Genomic DNA, 25663 nt, shown 5'->3' on the forward strand with positions numbered 1-25663 from the left:
TTCTAAGGCTACAGAGGAGGGCGAAATGCACGGTCATTTGTTCCAAGAGCAGAAGTAAACAAGTAAATACAGTTGGATGACTTGTTATTGCCTGCGTCCAGCTTCTGTTCTAAATTAAAATTCCTAGGCAGCAACTCTCTTTAGTACTCGCCAGTAAAGCTTTGATAGAGAGAGTCTCTTAATGGCTGGATAAAGCAATGCAACTACAGTAGCAAGAAATCAATTTTACTTTCTGCAACGCCAGCTGCTGAGAAGAAACAGGCAGAGATATTTCTTGGTTTTTAGGGCAGCACGAAGGGTAAAAAAAAAGTTTAAAGAGTGGCTTTGGGGTTCCCCAACTCATCAGGGATACACAGACCGGAAGCCTTTATTCAAAAAGTCATAATTAGTATTGAATGTTGACTATGTCAGTCCACAGTTTGTACATACAGAGAAGCTTGTCGTACATGCAAACAGCTGCCCTTTGCCCAGGTTGGCAAAAAAAAAAATAGTGAACATTTATTAGAGACCATGGAAATAGTGGGGGAAATATGGGGGAAATAGTGCAAGACCATTAAGGGTTGCAAGAGCACGACTATTAAAGGAGAACTAAAGCCTAACTAAAGAAGTAGCAGGGCAGAAATGTTGGGGCTTCTGAACCAGCCCAAGGCCCCCCAGCCCATTAGCAGGGAAGATCTGGGCCCTCCAAAAATGCCCCCAGTAGCCCCCCACCTTCTTTTCTGCTGATCCACTGCATGTGCTCTGTGCTGTTGTCACTTACCTGAGTTTTGGGACCCACTCACTATATATATATACCAAGTTTGCCCAGGTGCAGTAACCCATAGCAACCAATCAGCAGGTAGCATTTACTGGTCACCTGTTTCAAAGCAAACTTCTTATTGGTTACTATGAGTTACTGCACCCAGGCAAACTTATTGACTTTTCTTACATATTGGGGATAGAATATAAATGTCACAATATATGGCAGATTAGTAACATATTCAATTCACATTACATGGCAGCTCAGAAACCAGTGCAATTAGCATCCAAATTTAATAATCAGCCGTATAGGATCACTTTCTGTGAAAGACAAACCTCATTTTCTGCTGGATAATTTGTTCCGACCCCTAAGCTTAGCTTCTCAGCAGCTGCCCAGAGCACACTGAGCATGTGAGTGTCACTGACACATTCTGAGATGGTGAGCTCCTGTGACAAGTTTGAAGTCTTGGATCATTACTGCCATTGAGATGCTGAAACGTAAGGCTGGAGCAGTAAGTTCAGTATATAAAATATGGTATTTTAGCCATATGCATTAGGGTTTAGTTTTTCTTCAATGCTCATTTAGACAGAAATTCTTCATCATTGGATTTATCATGTCTAATTACATCATGTAAACAGATTATTTAGCTTCAAGAAGCGGCTGGATGGCTTTTTAGCAAGTGAGGGAATACAGGGTTATGGGAGATAGCTCTAGTACTAGTTGATTCAGGGACTGGTCCAATTGCCACCTTGGAGACAGGAAGGAATTTTGTTCCCCTCTGCAGCAAATTAGAGAGGCTTCAGATGGGGTTTTTGCCTTCCTCTGGATCAACTAGCAGTTAGGCAGGTTATATATAGGCATTATGGTTAAACTTGATGGACGTGTGTCTTTTTTCAACATAGCTTCCTATGTTACTATGTTTATACATTTCTATATGCAAATTTATGCTATAATACATAAGCCATGAAAATCTTGTGATATCAGAAACTTGTGATATTAGTATATTCCTTAACCCTTTGCCTACCAGCAACATAGGAGCTACGTGACAGCCAATAATGCAGCATCTACATTTCCAGGTTTAAGGTCACACTACAGGAAAAAATGCATTGCGTAGCAACATACTTATAATGAAGAATGGCTGTAGACTCCAATGTATTTTGCCTGGAAAAAGTTGCTGTGAAAAATGCCCGTTGACTTCAATGCAGTTGGCAAATATTTTCTGTTTTGTGAATTGTCCAGCAAAATAGGGCAGATTCGATGATCACTAGGGGCCACCTTCCATCTCAAGGCCTGATGGCAGATGCAGTTCCTACAACAGGGATAACATAGACACCTGTACAATGCTTATAACCCTAGACCACATCTAGGTCCCATGTCTTCTGCTGAGCAGATGTTTGGCCTGGACATTTATATTACATTGTGAGGGTGTGGGGTTTCAAACTTTTGACTGCAGTTTGTTGGGACAGTGCATTGTCCTATTAAACCTTACCATAATCTCCCTTTCTTGTTTTCTCAGTCTCCTCCTCTAATCTCGTTAAGGTCAGGTGTCAATAATGTTGTCATCAAGGCCCTATATAAGACAGTGCTTTCCTGCCATTTGCCTATTGCTGGATCATTGGCTCATGTCTGTGTTCTTGCCAGTTGTGCATAAGTTCCTGATTTGCCCTGTTCCTGCTTGTTCTTTGGTCTGGTTAGTCCCTTGTTCCTGCTACCTATCCTTTTATTAGATCTCCTGGGTTTGACCTCTTGCCTGTTTATATGGACTTGCTTCAGCTCCCAGACTGCCCCCATCCTCTTGTTATATGGACTTATCTTCAGGTTGGACTTATGGACTTATCTTCAGGTTGTATTCTCTATTCTATCACTCAGATAAGATTTGTTTAATCTTTTTTCATCTGTTCAAGTTTCTTATTAAACCAATGCACCAAGTGCATTTACTTATTCCTGGTTCTTCTACTACCAAACATGGAAACATCACATTACTAAGCACTTAGGCTCCTACCTGCCAGCTACTCACTTGTGGCCCAGCCTGATATACAGGTATGGAATCCATTATCCGTAACCTGTTATCAAGAAATCTCCAAATTACAGAAAGACTGTATCCATTTTAATTAAATAATTCTTTTTAAATATATATATTTTTTTAATTATTTCCTTTTTCTCTGGGATACTACTACATACTTTGTACTTGATCCCTACTAAGATATAATTTTTCTTTATTGGGTTTACTTAATGTTTAAATGATTTTTAAGTAGACATAAAGTATGGAGATCCAAATTAAGGGAAGACCCCTTATCTGGAAACCTCCAGGTCCCAAGCATTCTGGATAATAGGTCCCGTACCTGTAGTACACATTCTGTATTTACACACTGTCAACATCTACTTGGTTTGCTAGGGTCCTGCTAACATTTTTAACTGGTCCAAAGAAAACCTGCCTTGATTTACCTGGTTCTGGGGAGTTGTCCAACCCTGAAACACAAAAAGTCAGATCACTTTTGGCCACACTGAATTTCTTCCTAGCCTTGTGTTAATAATAAGGTCTCATCTGATATATTTCTTCCTACTCTTGTTTGATATCATAAAAATCTCCATGTTGAAAAGGTAAAAAAACAGTAAAAATTTATGGAAATTGGAATTTATACAGTCGCAGACATTAAAAACATGTGATTTATTCTAAACCCTGCTCCCAGGCTAAATGTTTTTTAAGGAATTATTTGTTGTTTTCTTGCAATCACGTCTTTTAGCCAAGATCTCCCCGTCTCCAACACCTTGCGAGGATGCGAGCCGCGCGTGTGATTGCTTGATTATTTTCATTGTGTGGATTTTAAAGATGATGGATGGGACTATTTTTAGAGAGCCGACTGGAGAAATGTTGTGGTAGATTACACTTCTGCGGGAAAAGGTGTAACTAGGCGTAGTTCCAACTGTAGGTTACACATTAAATCTAAATATTTGGCTTGAAACAAAGTGCCCGTGATAATTGGCAAATATTAATGTGAGGAGCTTGCGACCTGATAACAAATGTGCTTTCCTGTAAACTGGGAACTCATTGTCTGCGTGATGTATCTGGATAAACACTGTGCTTGTTAACAATCCATTATTAACCGCTCAGTGGGAGGCACAGGGATGAGGGCCCTTCAAAGCCTGTGATGATGGGCAATTTCATGCTATTTTAACAGGAACTATACAGTACCTTGTGTGTCTATCTATCTATCTATCTATCTATCATCTATCTATCTAATCTATATCTATCTATCTATCTATCTATCTAATCTATCATCATCATCATCATCATCATCATCTATCTATCTATCTATCATATATCTATCTATCTATCATCTATATATCTATTTATCTATCTATCTATCATCTATCTATCTATCTATCTATCTATCTATCATCTATCTATCTCTATCTATATCTATCTATCTATCTATCTATATCTATCTATCTATCTATCTCTATCTATATCTATCTATCATCTATCTATCTATCATCTATCTATCTATCATCTATCTATCTATCTATATCTATCTATCTATCTATATCTATCTATCTATATCTATCTATCTATCTATCATCTATCTATCTATCTATCATCTATCTATCTATCTATATCTATCTATCTATCTATATCTATCTATCTATATCTATCTATCTATCTATCTATCTATCTATCTATCTATCTATCTATCTATCTATCATCTATCTATATCTATCTAATCTATCATCTATCTATCTATCTATCTATCATCTATCTATCATCTATCTATATCTATCTATCTATCTATCTATCTATCTGTCTGTCTGTCTGTCTGTCTGTCTATCTCTCCATCTATCTGTCTATCAGCGATGTCCTCCTAAAATTTCCATTTGCATTGAATACCCTTGATACCGGGCCTCACCCTCTGGGTTTTAAAGCACAGTCAGGGCAATATGCTGATTGGATTCCCAAACCCTACATTGCATTAGTAAACTCCAACAAGAGCAAAATTTGGGATCCGATCACCATGCTGTCCTGTCTGTGCTTTAAAATCCAGGGGGCAAGGCTCTGTATCAAGGGTATTCCATGTAATTGGAAATTTTCAGGAACAGCCCTGGGCTTCCTTCCCTGAATTATTTCTACGTACACACATCATGGTATGAAAGGTTTGAGATTTATTTCTGTCATTTCTCTTGTTTTTTCTTCTTATGACCTTGGGCAATAGAGTTTATGTAAATTAAATATGACAATACATGTCCAGCTTATAGTACTTAATAGACCTGCAGTTACATGTAGTTACAGGCTGGATGCATAACTTGTTACTAATGAACCCTAAGGTAGAATATGATCATTTGCACTACTGATGATTTCCATACTACCTAAACTTGGGTGATTTCTTTAGAGATTTAGAATACCTTTAATGCCAGCATGCATAGTTGTCAACCTGGTTTGTAAGTGGTCTGTATTTATACCCCTGGAAAGGGTGGAGCAAGGGACATGGTTGGGGGGTTGCTGTGGGCATTGGCAAAAATCAACCAGATTGATTTCAACATGCAGCATGGAGAGCCTGGAAAACCACTCAGTTTCCTTTCTTTCCCACCTATTCTTCTGGTTTGCCTTCTCCATTAAATCCACATAGAGCCAACATTAGGATTTGTCATGAGGGGCAATTTACTATGATCCATAAGTAGGCACTAGCTGCTGTGCCAGCGGAACATAGGGCAGGAGGTAATTACAGGGCTTTGTTGCTTCCTGTTCCTGCCACCTCAATGGCAAGTTAGTGGATGGGAGGCATCTATATTCATTAAGGAATGCTGTATTCATAGGGCACACGCATGTCTCCTTGCTTCATTTTGGACCTGCAGCAGTTCAGGAGTGTGCAGGGCAAGGTGAAGATACCTCTGTAAATATCATACATATGCAGCTGAAGTGTTTAACCTTATATATCCCCATTGTACAATCAATTCCAAGTTGAGAATTGCACCCATAATGTGATCCAGATAGGGCATACTCTGAGAAAAGACTGGAACATTCTGAAAAGTTATGGAAGGAAAACAATTTAAGATTTTAATATAAAAATATAAGGGGTTATTTAGGACCATAAGAACCACATGTTTACAACCACCTTAATAAATTGTATCAACCCCTGCATTGCATCCATTTCAGAGGACCTGCCGTTTTCCTGTAGTCCGATAGAGTTCATCTAAATTCTGTATAAAGAACACATGTCACTCAAAGAATCCCAAATTGCTGAAAGAACAGTTTTATATTTGGCATTGCCGACTGGTGCATTTCCCTTATTTTGCTGCAGATAGCATTTATTCCTATGGGATCCAAGCAAACCTGTTGATTGCATTGTTTTCCTACTCAGAGATGGATGTTCTAAGGGCAGGAAAAAATAACTGCTTAGAAAAGATTGGTGTAGGGGCAGGATCTGATGCAGTTTGTGTAGGGCAGCAGGTTATGTTGAATGTACTCTACTCAAAACGCTGATCATTGCCATTAGGCGATGGCCAGAGACACCAGTAGGTCAAATGAAAACATAACAAGTCTGCAGGGGATTTTCAGATGTTTTCTTAGAGCACAACCAGATTCAGTAACTATAAAATTCAACTACTCTTATAGGTAACCAACATGAAACATATAGAACTACCTGCCGTAAGAGTTTAGTGCATTATACAGACATATTTATAAATATAATGTATGCTAGTATTTAGAAGAGTAAAAACAGTCAAGGGATATGGTCCAACCCCCAAAAAGGTGATTTCTCTAACGCAGAGGCAGCTATTAGCTTGGGGTTGCATTTTTATGGCAAAAAGGAAACAACATAATTTGTAAGAATACTGGACTGGAAATCTTTGAGACCTAAATCAGCCAAATAAGGTTTTTTCCCCCCACCAACTTTGCATTCTTTGTAAACACTAATTTTTATAACTAAATGAACAAGGGGATTGCAAGAATTTACAAGTTTTGATTTGAAATGATAAAGGGGAATGGTAAGAAGAGAAGTGTCTAAGGGGGATAAGACCATTTTCAATATACAGACAATGGAAAGTTGTGGTTACTGTGAGTTGTACTTCAGCAGCAACTGAAAGAAGCAACGTAGGTAACACTATCATACAGTCTAACAGCCCCTCTGGCATTTGATAGAATCCCCAGATTGCCAGCCCGGGCCTGCCTACTGTTGCACTTGCCCTTCTGCTACCCAACAAGCTCTTTTTTACCTCTTGTATTGGTTATTGGTCATATATTTTTATATGCGTTCCATGTTTGCACCATTCTGTTCTACAGCACTGCTTGCAAATAGATGATTCTGCATTTTAGCAAGTCATAAGACCCAAGACTACTTTCCTATGAGGTTGAGGTTGGAGGTTGCTCTAGTTTTTTCTTGCCTCTAATCTTGATCAATTGATGCAGAATTTGAAGGTCAATGACTATATAACTATACTAAAAATAAAATTCCTTCATGACTGGGGTATACCATAGATTTACAATGAGTAATGGTGGCTTCTGATAGAAGGTTATTTAGAATGACCCTTCTTGTGATGGATTGCTACATCCCAGATAAACACGATGTGTTATGTACCAACATTATCATGCATATACGGAATATGATATAATGGGCAGAAGGAAACCAATTTGATGTTGTACTCCTAACTTTTTGGCATTTTTGTCATTTCTGTGTGCTGTCGGCTGTGGAACGATGTGTGTAGCATGTAGGGAAGGAAGTCTCTGTACTTGTGGTTGAACTTTGAAGGTGGCAGCTGACATTTGTGCCATTTATATCTTCAGGGGAATTATAAATACCATAATTTTCCGGCTGTTGTGTGAAGCCCGTCTAAGTTCGTTGATGCGTCCCCCAATTTACCTTTAACTGTGCAGAATGGTTTCTAGGTCTGAGAAAGCACTGAATGGGTTATCCATGGGTGGCATGGAGGTGAACATTTCATTGTTAGTGCTGCGGTCCTGGGTTGGTTTATGACAAGGGCATTTTCTGTACAGCATTAGTTTACAATTACTCTAAACCTTTCTAGAATATGTTGGTTCAGTGGGTAGCACTTGCAGTACTTGCAGTACTAGGTTCCTGAGTTCAGTTCCAGCCAGGGCACTATCTGTAAGAACTGTATGTTATCCCTATGTCTGTATGGGTTTTCTCCGGGGACTCCAATTTCCATTAGCGCTCCAAAAACTTAAAGGCAGGGTAACTGACTCCTGACTAAATTGACCATAGTGTTTGGCTCCTGACTAAATTGACCATAGTGTTTGTGTCAATGTGATAGGGACTTAGGATAGGTTGGGAAAGGTTAGGTTGTAATATCCTCTGGAGCAGGAACTGATGGGAATGTTGCATAATCTTTGCAAAGACCTGCGGAAATGTGTTGGCGCTATATAAATAACAGGAAATAAATAAACTGCTGGTGATATAGAAAGAAAAAGCAATCTACTTGAGAGATAAGCAGGCAAGTAAATAAGAACACCAGCAACTGTACAGTAGCTCCATGCAATGTACCAATCACAGCTCCAATGGTCTGTGGACATAGACCCACTGTATCATATGGATATCAGCATGCCAATGGGTCCCTTGCATATTGGTTTGTGTGCAACCACAGAACCCACCCCCTTTCTTAAATAACTATAGACAGTAGCCCACCTACCCCTGCTGGAAGTTGGTAAATAAACCCCCTCCGGCCTCACTAGCAATCTATATATTTTGCAGCTACTTGTTGCTCGGTTGGAATAATGCTGTTGGGATCAATAGCAGCCACTGCGCCGCTGCTTGACAAGGGAACCACAGCAAAACGCTTCTCTCCTGCAGAATTAAATGTAAAATTGTGTTTGTCTCGGACGCTGCATTACTATAGCTAGATTTCCATTCTGCGTGTATCGACAGGATCTCTAGACTTTCACACCTTTCCTTATCTGTTTAAGTTAGGGAATGGTTTGTCTGGTCGGCACTGAATCAGACTGGGCAGCATTAGCACAAAACAAATATGATGGATAATAAACTCATCTCCCTCTCGCTCTGATCTACTCTGCTTCTAAAATAGACACAGAATGTATAGCATACGCTTAAGATCCTCTGTAATGCTTTAATCTTTCTTGCCTTGCGGGCATATTAAAATTTATAGCCTTCCAGTTGCTTACTCCCATAATTCTTAGCTTTCGGCTTGCTAAGGATGCTGGGAGTTGCAGTACAAAACCCCTACTACTGCATTAAAGCATTAAAGGAAGGCTTTTTTTATTCTCTCTCTCTCTGATTCCAAACGATTGCTCATCGCCACATAGAATACTGATTATCCTCTGCCTCACCAGTTTATTATTTTAAGGGAACAGGCTATTTTTAAGTGCACAGTTGATAAAGATGACTCTTTCATTCTGCACGGTTCAGGGCTGATTTGGTGGAACCTTTCATAATCACATGCCTTTCTGCAGCCTGCCTGAATTTGATCACAGTAGCTGATTTCATGCATTGATAATGAAGCCTTTAGGTTGCTTTTTTTGTCTGCATAATTTCACATCAGGCGTCTGGTGTGACACAGTTCTATGTTTCAGTCCCCGCATAAAGACACGGCTCTGTAATTGCTGTGCTTTCTTTACAAATGACTCAGTACGCGCTGCTTCTCCCCTTAAAAATGTTGCCAGCGTGTAAAGGATTTTCAATGAGCAGCGAGATGAACCAGCGTCTCCGAGGGTTGCGACTGCATTGATTGGAAACTGCACAGACACAGAGATGGTCGGTGCCAGAGTGTAGTTCTTTCGATTATACTCTTTACCTATTGGAAGTTCCCTCTGTCCAACTTGATCGCTGTTTGCTGCTACCTAAGCATTGGGCTTATTCCTTGCTAAAATGTGGAGTGGATTTTCCCGTCGAGGTAAGCCTTGTTCTTTATATGTGATGGTCATATATATATATATGTGTATTTAGAACCTGAGAGAGGCTACAAGACAACTTGGGAATTTCTCACCTTGTTATGCTTGCATTTTGGCACCACTGTACTGTCTATGAGACATATGCCATAATGAGTTCCCTGTATTTCTCCTCTAAAACATTTTCCCTATAGCTGCTTGATATTGTCAGCTGATTATCCTCTGAGACCTGGAATGTAATTTAATGTGGGGGATTAAAGCTGAATGGAAGTGGATGATCAGAAAGCAAGAAGAACATGAGCTTCGTTGGGGAGAATGAGGGTGGTCAGCCCGGATCCCCCCTTACCTGTGTAGGAGAGAGTAGAGGGAGCAGCAGGACTATTTAAAGCTGTGTTCTGTGCAGAATTGGTAGGAAGTACAGGATGATATATTTTTGTATTACTGCCACAGTGCTAGTGCTGTAAGATGTAGGCATATTGATAATATTGGCTCTGGTTCTCTAGAATAACTTGTGGCTCATTGTCCACTGCTGTCCTACAGCCCCCATAGTCTGTGGAGTTGCAGTTCAGCAGCTACAGGTTGGAGATCCTATTTAGCTTTAGTTTAAACAGGTTAATATACACCTGTTTCCCAATGCCAATCTCTGAGCACTGGGGGTAAAAGTTATAATCCTAATATATAATGTGGCCTTTTTATTGACATTTTTACATTTTTTTTAATTAATATTCTATTTAGAAGCAAAAATATACTATTTTGATAGCAGAGTATACTTTATTGTTTTCCTGTAAGTGGCAATGTTATCCTACACATGAGTTGGACGATGCCATACTGCTTGCACTGCCAAGGCAAAATAATGTTAGCTATTATGAATAGACCATGGTGAAACAGTGTTTATGCATATCCCAAATTCTCAGGAAAGATGGAAGGAACCGACATCTGTCAGTATTGGGGTAATTGTACAAGGAAAGCCAAACTCATTCTAAATGGAAGGGTAAGGCAACAATCCTAGAATCCTTAAATTAGTTGAGTTAGGGAGATGCAGTTATGAAGCATCTGGTGCGTGGAAAGCATCCTGTACCTACAGTATGACTCCACCCCCCCAAATTATAGTTCTTCTGGTCGTTTCCCCACCTACAGTATATGTTTTCTGTGCATTCGTTGAGCATCTGTATACCAGCACCAGTCAGCTAAACAGTAGAGAAGCCACTTGTTAAATATGACAGATGATGTGAGCTTTTGCATTTGTCGCCCACATCTGTAGAGCTGGGCTATGCCGGCTGCATTGGAAGCAAAGCAATTGTGCTAGCCAATCTGTCAAGTCCCAGAGCCGCTATCTTGCTCCAAGCCACAGTGTGCTTTTGAAGGCATGAAATTAGTTTTATACAGAGCACATGGTTTCTCATTAAATGCTTTTTTTTTTTTCATTCATGGCAGTGGTCAATCTGCAGTTCAGTGACAGGATTTCTGTCCCCTGTTAGAGCTGGGGGATGTCTTGAAGCTGACACTTTGCCTTGTGCATTTGTGCACTGAAAAGGAGAGCTACAGTTTAGGAAAACATATTTACATTTTAAAAGGTTTTAGTCACTTTGGTGCGTGCCTGGAGAAGTGTAATGAAATGGTTAAATGGTCCTTTCTATTAAAGTTTGGTCATGCTTTACAGCAGAGGTCCATCTGTCAGTTTTTTGTCTTTAATCTGACCACTGTTGTCAGAGATTCTATCTGAAGCACATTACTGCCACATTGTGAGTCTTTGCTGAGATAAACGGATTAGGGAACATTCCTACAGTAGTTTTAAAATGTTTCATTTAGTAAAAAATACCGAAAGTAATACCCGGCACTGATTAGATATGCATTCAAATAATAAATTGTCATGATGATCATAGGCTTTGTATTATTTTCTATCTACTCCAAAGATGTTCAATGCGCAGCCCTAATTTCATAGACCTACACTTACAGCATCCCAAACCTCCTTTAGGGGCTTGTGGGCTAATTTACAAACATACATTATTATATGCAATTTCAGCCATTAGAAATTATGTTTGATCCGTCTACTAAAAGTGACAAAAGGTAGTACAGGTATGGGATCCCTTATCCGGAAACCCGATATACAGAAAGCTCCGAATTATGGAAAGCCTGTCTCCCATAGACCCCATTTTAATAAAATAATTTAGATTTTGAAAATTGATTTCCTTTTTCTCTGTAAAAAAAAACAGTGCTTTGTATTTGATCCCAACTAAGATATAATTAATCCTTATTGGTTGCAAAATAACCCTATTGGGTTTAATTAATGTTTTGATTGTATTGATTTCTTAGTAGGTTTAAGGTATGGAGATCCAAATTACAGAAATACCCCTTATCTGGAATACCCTTGGTCCAAAGCATTCTGGATAACAGGTCCTATACCTGTATTTCAGTGCAATATACAGTAAAGTATAATAATAATTAAGAAGGTAAAACCAAAATATTTATTGGTTGGTATGGGTATCTCCACTGTTGCAGATTGCTATCTATGTTAGTAAATGAGCTCACTAGTGACATAAACTGTTGTTTAAGCTCTCAGTGCAAAAATATGGATATTGGTTTTGATGGGACATAGTTCATTTACTCAGTGTCCATAGGAAGCTATTATTTGGGACAGAATAAATGTAAATATTTTTCCAGATATTAGTAAATCAGTCCCAAAGTCATCACCACCAGGTCCATTTATTAGAGAATGGCCTCTGTACCCTACTAGCAGCAGTGCTGTACTACAGATATCCTACAATTTGTTTTTGGAAGGAAAACAGAATTCTTTTTTTAGAAATCCACCACTGCATAATCAATGTATCCTTTAAAACATATTTGGCAGCATGCCTCTTAAAATAATAAAAAATAATATATAAAGAGTTGCATTGAAGAGACATACATACATACTTATTTACCCTTTAATCAGAGGGATCTTGCTGCCTAGATCAGATCACTCACACATTGTCAAAGTAGCTATGTTGTAAACTCTACAAAGCTCAGCTAGTTAATATGAAAGCTTCCCCTGCAATTAAAAATTCAGGCCCTGGTGATAATTATATATGATTATAGCAATATATCTTACGTGTAAACACTGAAAACACAATGATTTCCTGTAACAGTTAGAACAAATATGTTATTTCTGTCATTAAAAAGGTAAAATCAAGCTATAAAATGTAGTCTAAAGGTGGGCATACACTGGTAAGGTTGTCAAGCGAGCGAATATTCTCCCAATATCCCCACCTTTGGGTGGGCGATATTGGGCTAATTCGGGCCAAACAATTAAATTAAATCAGCAGGCAGCCGGAACTAGGGGTAGGCAGAAGAGGCAGCTGCCTAGAGCGCAACAATCAGGGGGCCCCAGGCAGCCTACCCCTAGTCCTCCTTTTTTGCCATTGCCCCTGCCGCTTGTCATTAGTGGCGGGGGCAATGACCCATCGCATTGTGCATCAACCCCACCCCCCCGCGCGCAACTGCGCATATGCGCCAAAGCACGGGGGTGGGTTGCCTAGGGCGCCTGGTTGGCTTGGCCCGCCCCTGTCAGCAGGCATAGGTGCCGTCAGATTGGGAACCACATAAATACGCTGATGTGGTCCCCAATCAAACCTGACTGATCAAGATCTGCCGAATTTCAGGCCAGATATCAGTCGGGAAAAGCCTGTCAATGGTGTCCATACACAGCTAGATAAGCTGCCAGATCGATCTAAAGGACTGATATCAGCAGCTGAAATTGCCCTGTGTATTGCCACCTTTAGTTTAGAATTTCTCTCCTGGTACCATTCAACACCAGAAGGCTCCTATCTTGTTATGCCAGCTCACACAATCAACAATCAGCGCACCAGAGGTCACCCCTATAGATTAGAGGAACAGAGCTTCCATTTGAAGCAGCGTAGGTGGTTTTTCACGGTGAGGGCAGTGAGGCTGTGGAATGCCCTTCCTAGTGATGTGGTAATGGCAGACTCTGTTAATGCCTTTAAGAGGGGCCTGGATGAGTTTTTGAACAAGCAGAATATCCAAGGCTATTGTGATACTAATATCTACAGTTAGTATTACTGGTTGTATATATATAGTTTATGTATGTGAGTGTATAGATTGGTTAGTATAGGTTGTGTGCTGGGTTTACTCGGATGGGTTGAACTTGATGGACAATGGTCTTTTTTCAACCCTATGTAACTATGTAACTATGTAACACCCCAGCCACATTTTGCAGTGTGCTGATGGCATGAGATTACTTAACATAATAGAATTTGTAGCTATACCATTGACTTTTGCATTTGACCAGCTCCTTGGAATCCCAGTGATAGCACTGTAGACTGGGGCACAGACAATGCCAACTGGCCTTGTTACCCTAATAATGGAAATAGCTGACACATTAAAATGAGCCAATACTTCTTCCATCTTCTGCTGCATGTGGGATTTGATTTCATGTATTCCTAACATCAAGTTCAGTTGTAGATTTTGTCCAGTTCATATTGTCTGGATGGGTGGCTTGAGTGATAAAGTGATGCTTTCTGTACAGACACTGTCTTAATCCTATACTGCAGAGAGGGCAGGTAGACTGGATTTTTCCACTGAGGTTGCATCAGATAGTCTTCTCCTCTGGCTTAATCTTAAATAGTTTTTTCTTTATCTCCAAGCTGACTTTCCAGAAGCCTCTGCCAATTGTGTTGCATAGAGTTGTCTTATTCCTGCTATTTCTTTCCTAATGATGGCATCTAATAAGTGGGGCATCCTATCCCTTTAATAAAAGTTTTTGTTCCTCATACTGTTAGCTGTCTTTTATCCAATCATTCTTATCTGCTGTAGTCTCTAAATATTATCTTGCTGCCTCTACTAGTATTCTCTGACTCCTGAGCAGGCATAAAATACAACAATGCATTGAACTTGGATACCATAGTTTAATTGGCCTGAATGAATCTTCATGTTGAAAAGTAACAGTCCCTTTCTTCTTTATAGAGAATCATAGCTACTCAGTTCCTTTCTTTATCCCATGTTTCATTTAAAGGTATTTTATAGCATTGGTTAGCAGCTTGCTTGCCTTTGAGCTGTATGAATAGAGCAGTCACCTTTATCCTCTGGGCCACTCTCTTTAATATTCTGTATTTGTAAATATTTTGGAATAGCATGGAGAAGTGCATGCCTATCATTTCCTATATGTGGGTTGCCAGTGGGTAAATAAGCCAAATGGAAGAGGCTATTAATAGCCCCTCTGGGCCTGGTCAAGCTTCCAAAGGGTCATAAAATGACACTGACATAGGAATCATGAGCATCACCATTCAGATCAGCTCAATACAAACAGTTTTCAGCTCTCTAAGGAGTCTGATTTTTAAAGCACACAGTGAACCAGGGCAAATCACTAGACCAGCTTCAGCCAAAGGAGATTATAATTCTACTTATTCTGCTATGATGACCTTCGTGAAGAGCAAAGCCGCAATGGACAGATGGGAGCCTGAATCAATGCTTTCCTGAGCTGTGTGCTAAGACTCCGGAGTCACCACTAACTCCGGGGTTCCTATGAAAATGAAGAAAATGTTAGTAAAATGTGAAAACTCCAGCAAACGAGCCAGTGCTTCACACTGATACGAACAGAGATAGTTTGCCCGCTGTATGCAACGATGCATCTTTATTTGGTGCAAAGGAAATAATTACTGTGCATTTACTGAATATTTCATGTTTAGTTGTTGATCCTTTAGAAAAAAAGTAACATTAAAAAAATAATACTTCTATAACTTAGCCACAGCCAAGCTCAGGGATCTACATGATTACTTCTGCATGGGTTTAATGGCTTCCTGTAGCAATGCGAAGATTAGCAAAGTATTATCCCTCAATTGGTGGTCTTGCCATAATTGCTGTTTGGTTTCCTAATGGTGCTTGATATATACACCCAAGGGGCCGGGCTAGTAATATTCACAACACTGCTATTACAATGTACAACTTACTATTTATCTTTACAGAAGATATTTGTTATTTAACCAGTGCATTGTTAAACAAATGCCCAAACTACAGGACACTTTTCAGACTATAATGTATTAAAAAGTTTAGTGGTCAATGATCGATGGATCCCATACGAAAGTGAAATAGAGCTTGCTTGGGGTAAGGCAGTTTAAAGTGGTTGTAAGCCTAAATATAACATTTTGCATAGCGAAAACGAATTAAAATCTATATTCAGAACAAATATTCAATAAACAGTAGGATATTTCTAGATGTATTTGCAGTGGAAAGTAGTACTATTCTCTTGGCTGTTCTTTCTGACTACATGTACCACTCAAGCGGTGTTGCAGTGTATCTCCTATTTTACCTTGCACATATAGGTTATTCTCCCTCTTTACAGGTCTGTTGATAACAAAACATTCAAGGAATAGGATTTTGGCTTGAGTAGAGCTAGCTTCTGCAACATTATTATAATGGTGCTTGTAGTTAGAAGCAGCAGTTCAGAGAATGACAGAAATTGCTTTCAATAGTGTTTCAAGCCCACACAAGGATACCTGGGAGCCGAAGAAAAATTTTGATGCTGTGCTTTCAAGCAGAGTACCTTAGGATACTACACTTAAAAAAAGAAAAGAGGCACACAATCTGGGGTTTTGCCATACCCCAGGGAATATAGGCTTCCTTATCCTTTATTAAAGTGCATGAATAAAAGGACACAATAAAAATGAAGGGTACCACCGGAGCCAAGTCTGACTTGAGGCATGGACCTTTCACACTGAAGATAAATACATGTTGGCATGCATATACTTGTTTCTGCTACACAAACAATCTGTTCAGCTTTATACGATGTTATCATCGTAATAATAACTGAGATAGAGCTGCATAAGTGTTTGGTTTGTTGTTTGCAGCACATTAAACCCTCAGATTGTCTCTTGGAGGCTTTGCCAACCCCTGCCACATATCCACTATTCTCCCTGCCAAAATGGCACAGAGAGCTTTAGTGATAAATAATGAAATTATTATACATTTGTTCTATAGAGTTGATGCTTTGGATGGAATCAATTGTGGTAGTAGCAGTCTGCATGGTACTGTTCTTTCTAGTGTAAGCTGAAGGGGTAGGAACTTGAAGACAACCTTTAGAGCATCCATTGCAGTGTTTATCCTGCTCACTGCTCCACATTGTTGCAGCCAGCACAAATAAGCCTAGCAATGCATTCTTAGTAGCAGTGAATATGTGATTGTTACTCCTGGTCCAGTGTTGGGTGCAAAGAAAACCCAAGTCTCTGCGTTAGGTTGTCAACATTGCCAAGACCTAGTACAGTAATCCTCAACCAGTGGCTCGTAACCAACATATTTTCCCTTGGATGTTGCTCTCAGTGCCCCCAAACCAGGTAGTTTTTTTTAATTCCTGACTTGGTGGCAAGTTTTAGTTGAATAAAAACAAGATTTACTACCAAATAAAGCCCCCTGTAAGCTGATAGTGTGCATAGAGGCAGCCTAATAGCCAATTTTAGCCCTTATTTGGCTCCTCCATGAACTTTTATGGTGCTTGTGTTGCTCTCCAAGTCTTCTTACAATTGACTGTGACTCACGAGTAAGAAAGGTTGGTCTAGAATATTATGGCTTTGCTTAAGGTGTGCATGATGTGCAATGACTCCCGCTAGTTGGTTTTACATAATCTGTGCTGTGCTTTTTTATATGCCCACCAAGGCTTACCTTGCTGCCCCAGATGTCACATAAGAACTGTGGAATGCAAGGGCCTTAACAGACTTAAAATAATAATAATAATACAGGTATGGGATCCTTTATCCGGAAACCCGTTATCCAGAAAGCTCCGAATTATGGAATGCCCGTCTCCCATAGACTCCATTTTAATCAAATAATTCAGAATTTTAAAACTGATTTCCCTTTTCTCTGTAGTAATAAAACAGTATCTTGTAATTGATCCCAACTAAGATTGCAGTTTTATTGATTCTTTGGTAGACTTAAGGTATGGAGATCCAAATTACGGAAAGACCCCTTATCCGGAATACCCTTGGTCCCGAGCATTCTGGATAACGGGTCCTATAACTGTAATAGGAAAAGGCCAGATACTCTAGTCTCTATAACACCAAAGGGCAGGTTTATTAAAATGTGAATTTAAAGCTTAATACATAAAAACTCACACATGTTCTATTCATTCCTATGGGATTTCTAGAAGGGTATTTATCAAATACCCTTCTAAAAGTCCCATAGGAATGAACATACCTATTATTGGTATAATATAACACCTAACTGAGCATGAGGCATACTTATCATATACATCAGTCACCCTGAAGATCTGCCACTTTTTCGAAAAATCTAGCCTTAGTTTTGTCCAAAGGACAAATAAGCATATGCAACCAGTATAAACAAAAAGCAAAATAGCCAGAGCATTTCCCAAGGAGACAGAAAAGCCTTTCTTGTAAGAAATAAATATATATATAATATGTGTGTAGATGTTAATGCACAGGACGCCTTCATCAGATGAATTTTACATCTCGCTACATTGCCTTTCATACTCACACTGATATGTGGAGGTTCTTATTGTTGTGCTGGAACAAAACTTCACCAAGCACATAAATAATGCTGGATATCATTTAGGTTCCTGTCATTCAAGAATCTGTAGACTTGGCTGTTTATTCAGTGAAGTGTGTGACATCCATTCCCATGTGTTGCTTCAGCATCAAACTCATTGCCAGCTATTCCCCAAATATACCCTCTTTATGTCGAATCATCACAATCCTGTGCAAGAAAGTAAATGTATAATTATGTGATCATCATTTTTTATTTTCAGGGACTATATATATGCCCTATGTATTGATGGCTTTGACTTTTTGTTCTCTTTAGAGATTATAAGCATTTGTTCTCTGCATATTTGCAGCTCTGCTAATAAGTGGGTTTACCAGACCAATTGCATTTGCTTAGACTTTACTAAACCAAGCATTTATTTCATAAATTGTCATGTTTTTGTCCAAATCTGGGTATGATCAAACACCTAGAAGCTGCTGCTATATTTGTGCCCCTTGTAAGCTGCTCAAAGTGGCTAGTATGTCTATAAAGCTTTTTATTCATCCAGGTCATGATATAGAGTATCAGTGGAATCACCGAGATGGTACCAGGAATTCCCTACCACGCACTTGAACTGAAGAGCGGTGAAACATTTTCAACTTTACTCATCAAGCCCAGTTACTTTAGACCAGTGATCCCCAACCAGTGGCTCATGTGCAACATGTTGCTCCCCAACCCCTTGGATGTTGCTCTCAATTCCCCACAAACTAGCAAGTTATTTTTGAATTCCTGACTTGGCGGCAAGTTTTGGTTGAATAAAAATAAGATTTATTACCAAATAAAGCCTCCTGTAAGCTTATAGTGTGCATAGAAGCTGCCTAATAGCCAATCTTAGCCCTTATTTGGCATCTCCAAGAACTTTTATGAAACTTGTGTTGCTCCCCAAGTCTTTTTATATTTGACTGTGGCTCACGTGTAAGAAAGGTTGGGGAGCCCTGGTTTAGACTTATTACCCTAGACAAATGGGTAACCGTTTATTATATGGTAAATGGTAAATGCAAGTTGCCTCATGGTAAATGGTAAATGCATTTGCTGTTTAGCAGGGCATACCTTCTTTTATACCAGTGATCCCCAACCAGCACCTTCGGAGCAACATGTTTCTCACCAACCCACAGGATATTGCACTCAGTGGCTTGAAAGCAGGTGCTTATTAGTGAATTCCTGGCAAGTTTTAGTTGCATAAAAACATAGGTAATGCCAAACAGAGCCTCCTGTTGGCTGCCAGTCCACATAAGGGCTACAAATAGCCAATCACAGTCCATATTTGGCACCTCAGGACCTTTGTGCATGCTTGTGTTGCTCTTAAACTTTTATGACATTTGAATGTGTCTCAGGGGAAAAAAAAGTTGGAGACTCCAATATTATACCTATACTCCATAGTGGTGTCCACCTTCCATTTGGGCTTTAATAAAAGAGAAGAACAAGCTCCTATTCCCCTTCCAGATTCACAGCCATTTTTAACCCCCGTGGTTCTGAACTGAAATGGAAGGGAAATGATGCAGGACTATGGTTCAGATTTGCCCCATTATAGAAATGCAAAGCAATCAGTCATTTGCTTTAATTATCCCAACTACGCAAGACCAGTCACGCTAACAGCTAATTTGTAGCTAAGGCAACCAGCAGGGCACATTTGCACAGTGTTAATATGTAAGAGAGAATATACTTCCAAGTGATGATTAGCTGCTTGTGGGTCACTGTTGGCCAGTATCCTAATGGTCAAAACTAACACACAGTCAGATTTTAATCTAAAACATCTTTTTTAGATGACTAAAGAGATGACTAAAGACTACTTTATGTAAGTGCCAGCAGGCACACAAAGGGTTTGCAAGGAGGTGGCATTTCAGGAGCTGAATATGTAACCTCTTCTATTTTGCATAGATTTGTCCTCTGCCACAGATCTTGTAGAATGCTTATCACTTGTTAATTACAGAGCAGGCAAAGCGTGACAGCTTAGATTGCCGAGACTCTCACAAACACTCCCATCAACATGTCCTTCAACGACTGTGCTGTCATAGAGGATCAAGAGCTGTTGATGCCTTCACATTTAGATCCTAAGCCCGGAAGACACTTGATGCAGAATTCTAGCAGCATCGCACATTGCACCCAGACGTCACCGTGTCATTCCGGTGCCTGTGTTGTCATTGTATAAAGCCATTGTCATCAGAGCATTTCATGGTGTTAAACGCCTTGTTGTGAATTACCGGCCTTGCTATTTACTTAGATCAGCAGAACGCCAGACCCTCATCAAGAACAATTTATATTCAGTACTAATACTGAGTCATATTTTATTTATGAAAAAAACAGAGTTTCAAGCTTAAAAAAAGCAGAATTGTGTTATAAATCTTCTTATTATTCTCCTTATATATATATAAAGATATTATAGGTCATCAAGGAGTATAAAAGAACAAGGCTAAAGGCCAAGTGATTTTATACAGGTCATGGAACTCCGAGGTGACTTATAATATCTTCATATTTTACAACAGGGAAAACATTATTATAATACAAAGGTTTTAGCCGTTTAGAAGGATATTCATGGTTCTTGTGTGTTATATCATATTCTTCTTCCACCATTTGTGTTTTCCCAAGCTGGAGTCTGTTGTGCTACTAAAGCCCTTCTTGGCATTGCTGTGGGGACAGCTTAAATCTTTTGCAGTATTTGTATATTAGCTACTTATCCTGTCTTGGCCTCAATACAGACTTTTATGATTGCTGCCTGCCCTGACCTCTGGCCCAGATATCTGCTATAGTACTTACAGCATTTTCTACTTACTGTAGCTTTGGTCCGGTTGCTTACTTTTCTGCTTTTCTTTGATCCTCTGCTATTTTGGCCCACCTGCTGTCCAGAAGTATGTCAGATTAACTTGAGAAAGCCTGGGGCCCCAAGGGCATAGGTGAACACCGGCATTTGCAAAGCACATGCATGTTTTCAGAAGGTAGGCATACTATTGCACAGCTAGTCAGCCTTGGGCCAACCACACCAATTAATTGCAATAATGATAAATTACAATCAGATTACATGGAGATCTTTGCATCATGCATTGATTGGAGACATAATGAGCTGCAAGGGATATAAAAGGTAGGCCTATCCACACAGTCTCAGAATGGAATTGTTGGTTGCAGTGTTTCTGTAACAAGTCACACTTCCTATAGTCAATGGAATCCTGATTAGAAAGTAAATGATATTATAACAAATATTGTACCTGTACTAAGCTTGCTGCATAGTGTAATGCACTGGAAACCCTTTGCAAACCAATCCCACAGCAGCTCTTATCTGAAAATATTGCTGCCCAGCCTGGAACATTGCTATACTCCCATTAGTACCGAGCCCAGGAGCTTACTAAAGCAACATTTGCCTTTACTCGCATTAGGGATTTATTTTAAACATTCGTAAAATATTCATAGAGCACCACAGAGCGACTTTACATCCACTAAAACAGCCATTAGTGTCAGTTTCAGTCCCTAAAACCTCAACTCTGTTTCTGAGGACAAAATGAGTTGACACAGACAGTGTTGCACTGGGGCTGTGAGGCTCACAGCAGAGAACTGCTATGGGGCTGTGTAACATATGTGCATGAGTGTGGGCCCCCGCCAATGAAATTTGTGATACAATAACCTTCAAGCACGTGAAGTTCAATATAGCAAGGCAGGTAATGAATAAACTGAAGTAGACATGAACCTCAGGTGTGCCTCCCTAGACCCCCCCCAAGACAGCCCTGGGAGCAGAAAAAACCTAAAATGATGATGCCACAAGGAAACAAGGCAAAGCAATTAAAGTAGCATTACTGTAGAGCTCATCCAGATTAAAACTATAACAATGGGACAGCCAGATAAAAGGTATGCTAGTGGGCCTCCTATTCTAGTCAAATGCCCCCTTTGCCCATTAATTAAGATTAAAATAGGGTGGGATTGGGGTGAATACAAAGTGTGGCCCAAAAGTCTTAATTTTGAAACTTAATCCAGAAGGGGTATTTTATTATTTAATTTATGAAGCCGACCCCAACTTTTTTTGACGCAACCGCAAATTTTCGGCAGTGGAATTTTGTGCCCATTGCGCAAAAAAAAAAAACCTGCTAAAGGCAAAATGTGGCATTTTGGAGCGCATCCATGTCTGCTGAAAAAAATTGCTTATCATTATTCAACAGTTTTTAGATGGTGTAATTTTAAATTTGCATTTTTTTGTGGTTTTGACACATAAAAATGGCAAAAAATCAAGTTTTTTGCATGGGAAAAATGTGGTTTTAAAGCAAAAAACACAAATAACAGAAAAATATATGACCATTGGCAAATGTGCCCCATAGTATCATTGTTTTGCTCATGACCCAAAGTCTTGGAAATGACAAAAAAAATAAAGATTCAAACAAGGCGGCCAGGAAATAGATGTAAGCGCAGCCCCCTCCTGCCCCATTCTCATCCTGTGGACTGATACAGGTAGGGCCCTGGTTTACCTTAGAGCAGGCTGTTAGGACATGACTGAAGTGTGCTTTCTGGCAAAGAAAAAGACATCCCTGGGCATAAGTGCTCTGTAGAGGAGTCCTAAGAGGCAAGTTCTTGCACTTTGGCCCAGGAGCTTTCTAAATAACCATAAAACCTTAATATTGAATGCCCATTTTTTATCATTTGTGTTGAAAAAATGTAAAAATCACTTTCTTACTGTGAGGTTATGCCTGAAGTGTTTTAAATAAAAAAAAATGTGCATACAGTTGGCAGAGAACTTCATAAATAATTTCCTGTCTCCAACAGTATAGAATTTCTATATTCCAGAAGAACCAAAGAAGGTGTTAGGGTTTGGAGGGCTAAAAGAGGCTCAAAATCCCTTCCCCTGTGCAATGAATGTAGTGAAAACCTTCTTGTAATGGAACTTATTTAAACGCCCCATGATTCTGGAATGAGATGAATACCTTCTCTTGTAAGAAGAATTTCACTGCACATATTACATTTAGGAGCATGTTGAGGTTCACCTTGATTGTGATCCTTCCTTCTGATGCCACTGTACCCTTAAGAGTATCCCAAACACAGTACTTACTCTCAGGGGCCATGTGTGTAGGTTTGGCTCCTTGATTACACCTATTTTTCAATTACACAGCTATGGGAAGATTGACGAAAAACAATGAAGAACCAGAAGCAAAAAAAAAGAAAAAAAGAAAAAACTATCAGCTTGCCGGAAGTAACAGATGGCTGCATTTCTTAAGCACTAGCAAGGGAAAGAAATGCTGCCCCAGGCACAATACTAAATTATTTAGTTACACATTTTTCTTTAATATTAGCATATGTGCCTTGTTAGGTTTGAAGACAGTGCCTGGACTGGGTGTAGCCTTTGGTGATGCTGATTTACAACACCCTGCTTATGGGTGCTGGGAATTGTAGTTCAAGAACTGTTAGAGGGCCCCTGGGCTGAATATGATGTGTTGAGCATCACCTCTTACAAAACCTTAAAGATTTCTCTTAGCATGTTCCTGTAGCAGCTTCTCAGTCATGATAAACAAATAGAAAGGCATTTTTACATGCATAGCTGTCAACATTTAGACATATAAGGGCACCTTACTTACCTAGCCACGGTGTGCTAAGTGCAACTTCGAGTACAGTTGTCATGTTTTTTCCCAGAATGTCAACATTCTTTTGATTTTTCAATAGATGCAATGGCACTCAGAGCTGCAAACGGGACAAGCCCTTTAAATCAAACTTTATTGCAGTAGTGCAACGTATCGGTGCAAGGTGACCCCTTTATCAAGCATATTGATAAAGGGGTCACCTTGCCCCGAAACATTGCACTACGGCAATAAAGTTTGATTTAAAGGGCTTGTCCCGTTTGCAGCTCTGAGTGCCATTGCATTTATTGACAAGTTGGAATTTGGGAGGGTGCCGATCCCTCCAGCAGTGTGCACCGGGCGTTGAACTTACTCTGGAGAGCTAAGGGTGTGCGAGGAAGGTCTCTGGTTCATTAACATTCTTTTGATGCAATTGTACTGCACCTACCGCATTAGCGCCTGATTCAATAGGGAAGACAGGAAGGACTGAGCAGCAGAAATGGCGCAACTATAGGCAAGTGAGAAGAGCGCATTTAGACGCAAGTACCTTTTAGGCACAGCTCACTGTGAGGGAATAACGCAAGTTGCAGCCTGCGCTTTGGGGACAGTTATGAGCAATGTTAAGTTGTTATATTTGACATACTGTGATATATTATTATGTGTTCGTTAGGATAATGACATCATAATTAGATGGGAATACATACAGTGTTAACAGTTTTTCCCAGGATAATAAAAATGCTAAAATAGTTCATTGCTACTTAATTTACTGATGGGGTTTTCTAAATATTCCGTGGTACAGAGAGCGAGATGTAAATATTAACATAAGAGAAAAAGCTGGAAGTCATTGCACCTCATATTTTGATTTTGGATTACAGAGATTGGTATCAATGTCCATACAGTTGGTTTATCTTTGCTTGAGCAAAAGTATAAATTATCTGAGGATTGCATGGGCACTCTTCAACTGATAATTTATGAGCATTTTTAGTGATTTATAAGGATGGAAAATCTAATGATTGCTGGTGAGATGCTACATAGGGTGATTCTCTAGCACTAGGGACTGTGTGTAGCAGAGACCACAGATAAAAGGCTTAATGGATGAAACGCATGCTGTGGTTTAAAGTGTAAAATCCAAGAAGTATACAGTACTGTATATATATGAATATAAAATGCACTACGGGAACAATAATTCAGTGCTAAATATAAATTTATATAAATAAATAGTGGTTTATAGAGGTTCAACAGAATACTGCCTTCTTATGTCTGAACCTGGCTGGTGATACAGGTATCTGGAAACCCATTATCCAGAAAGCTCTAAAGTACAGGAAGGCCGTCTCCCATGGACTTTTATTTTGCATGATTTTTTCTTCAAGTTTTCAAAATTGATTCCCTTCTTCTCTGTAATAATAAAACAGTACCTTGTACCTTGATCCCAGCTAAGATATAATTAATCCTTACTGGAGGCAAAACAATCCTATTGGGTTTATTTAATGTTTAAACTATTTTTTAGTAGACATACTTGCACCCATATAAAGCGTTCTACTACATTTAAAAGTACTATTACTAATAGGTCATTTGAGATGCGATTTTACGAATGGAAAAATGGAAACAGTCCGGTCTCAAGGCGTTTTATTAACTGTTGCAATGGGGATGAGACTTTGTTGCAAATTCAGGTGATTGAAAGAGTATTCCCTGATGAAAGTGGAAGCAATATGTGGACAAAACTTTTACAAATGGAGGTGAAATGGATTTTTATGTTACTTCTATATTTGATATTAATTGTTATGTTTCCTCCAAGTGAGTTTGCCAGGATATCAGTATAACATGCCTTTCCTTGTTTTGCTTTCGTTTTGGTTTTAATTGTGTGATGTCATTAATTAATGGACTATTTAAACTGTGTACTCTCTTTTCATTGTGTGCCTATGACTAAGTGCGCTTGTGCACGAAACGCGTCAAACGTGATGGTTTTAAGGAAATGAATAAATGTTTTACGATATTCCATAGCTGTTCGGTGTGCTATTAAAGCTGCAG

At 39.4% G+C, this 25663-nt stretch overlaps 1 protein-coding gene across 3 annotated transcripts in view; it reads left to right on the forward strand.

Annotated features, from left to right (window-relative positions):
• Nucleotides 1-25663, forward strand: part of znf385b (zinc finger protein 385B) — a 317721-nt gene that overhangs the window by 95529 nt on the left and 196529 nt on the right. Inside the window, exon 1 of one of the 3 annotated variants that reach the window (XM_031893267.1) lies at nt 9087-9595. The exons of the other annotated variants lie outside the window; for them this stretch is intronic. Within the exon in view, the coding sequence (XP_031749127.1) occupies nt 9571-9595 (25 nt within the window). The 5' untranslated portion in view covers nt 9087-9570. Of the gene's footprint in view, nt 1-9086; nt 9596-25663 lie in introns of those variants that run through there. 3 annotated transcript variants of the gene reach the window in all.

Source organism: Xenopus tropicalis, chromosome 9 (assembly GCF_000004195.4).
Source record: "Xenopus tropicalis strain Nigerian chromosome 9, UCB_Xtro_10.0, whole genome shotgun sequence".
Classification (NCBI taxonomy): domain Eukaryota; kingdom Metazoa; phylum Chordata; class Amphibia; order Anura; family Pipidae; genus Xenopus; species Xenopus tropicalis.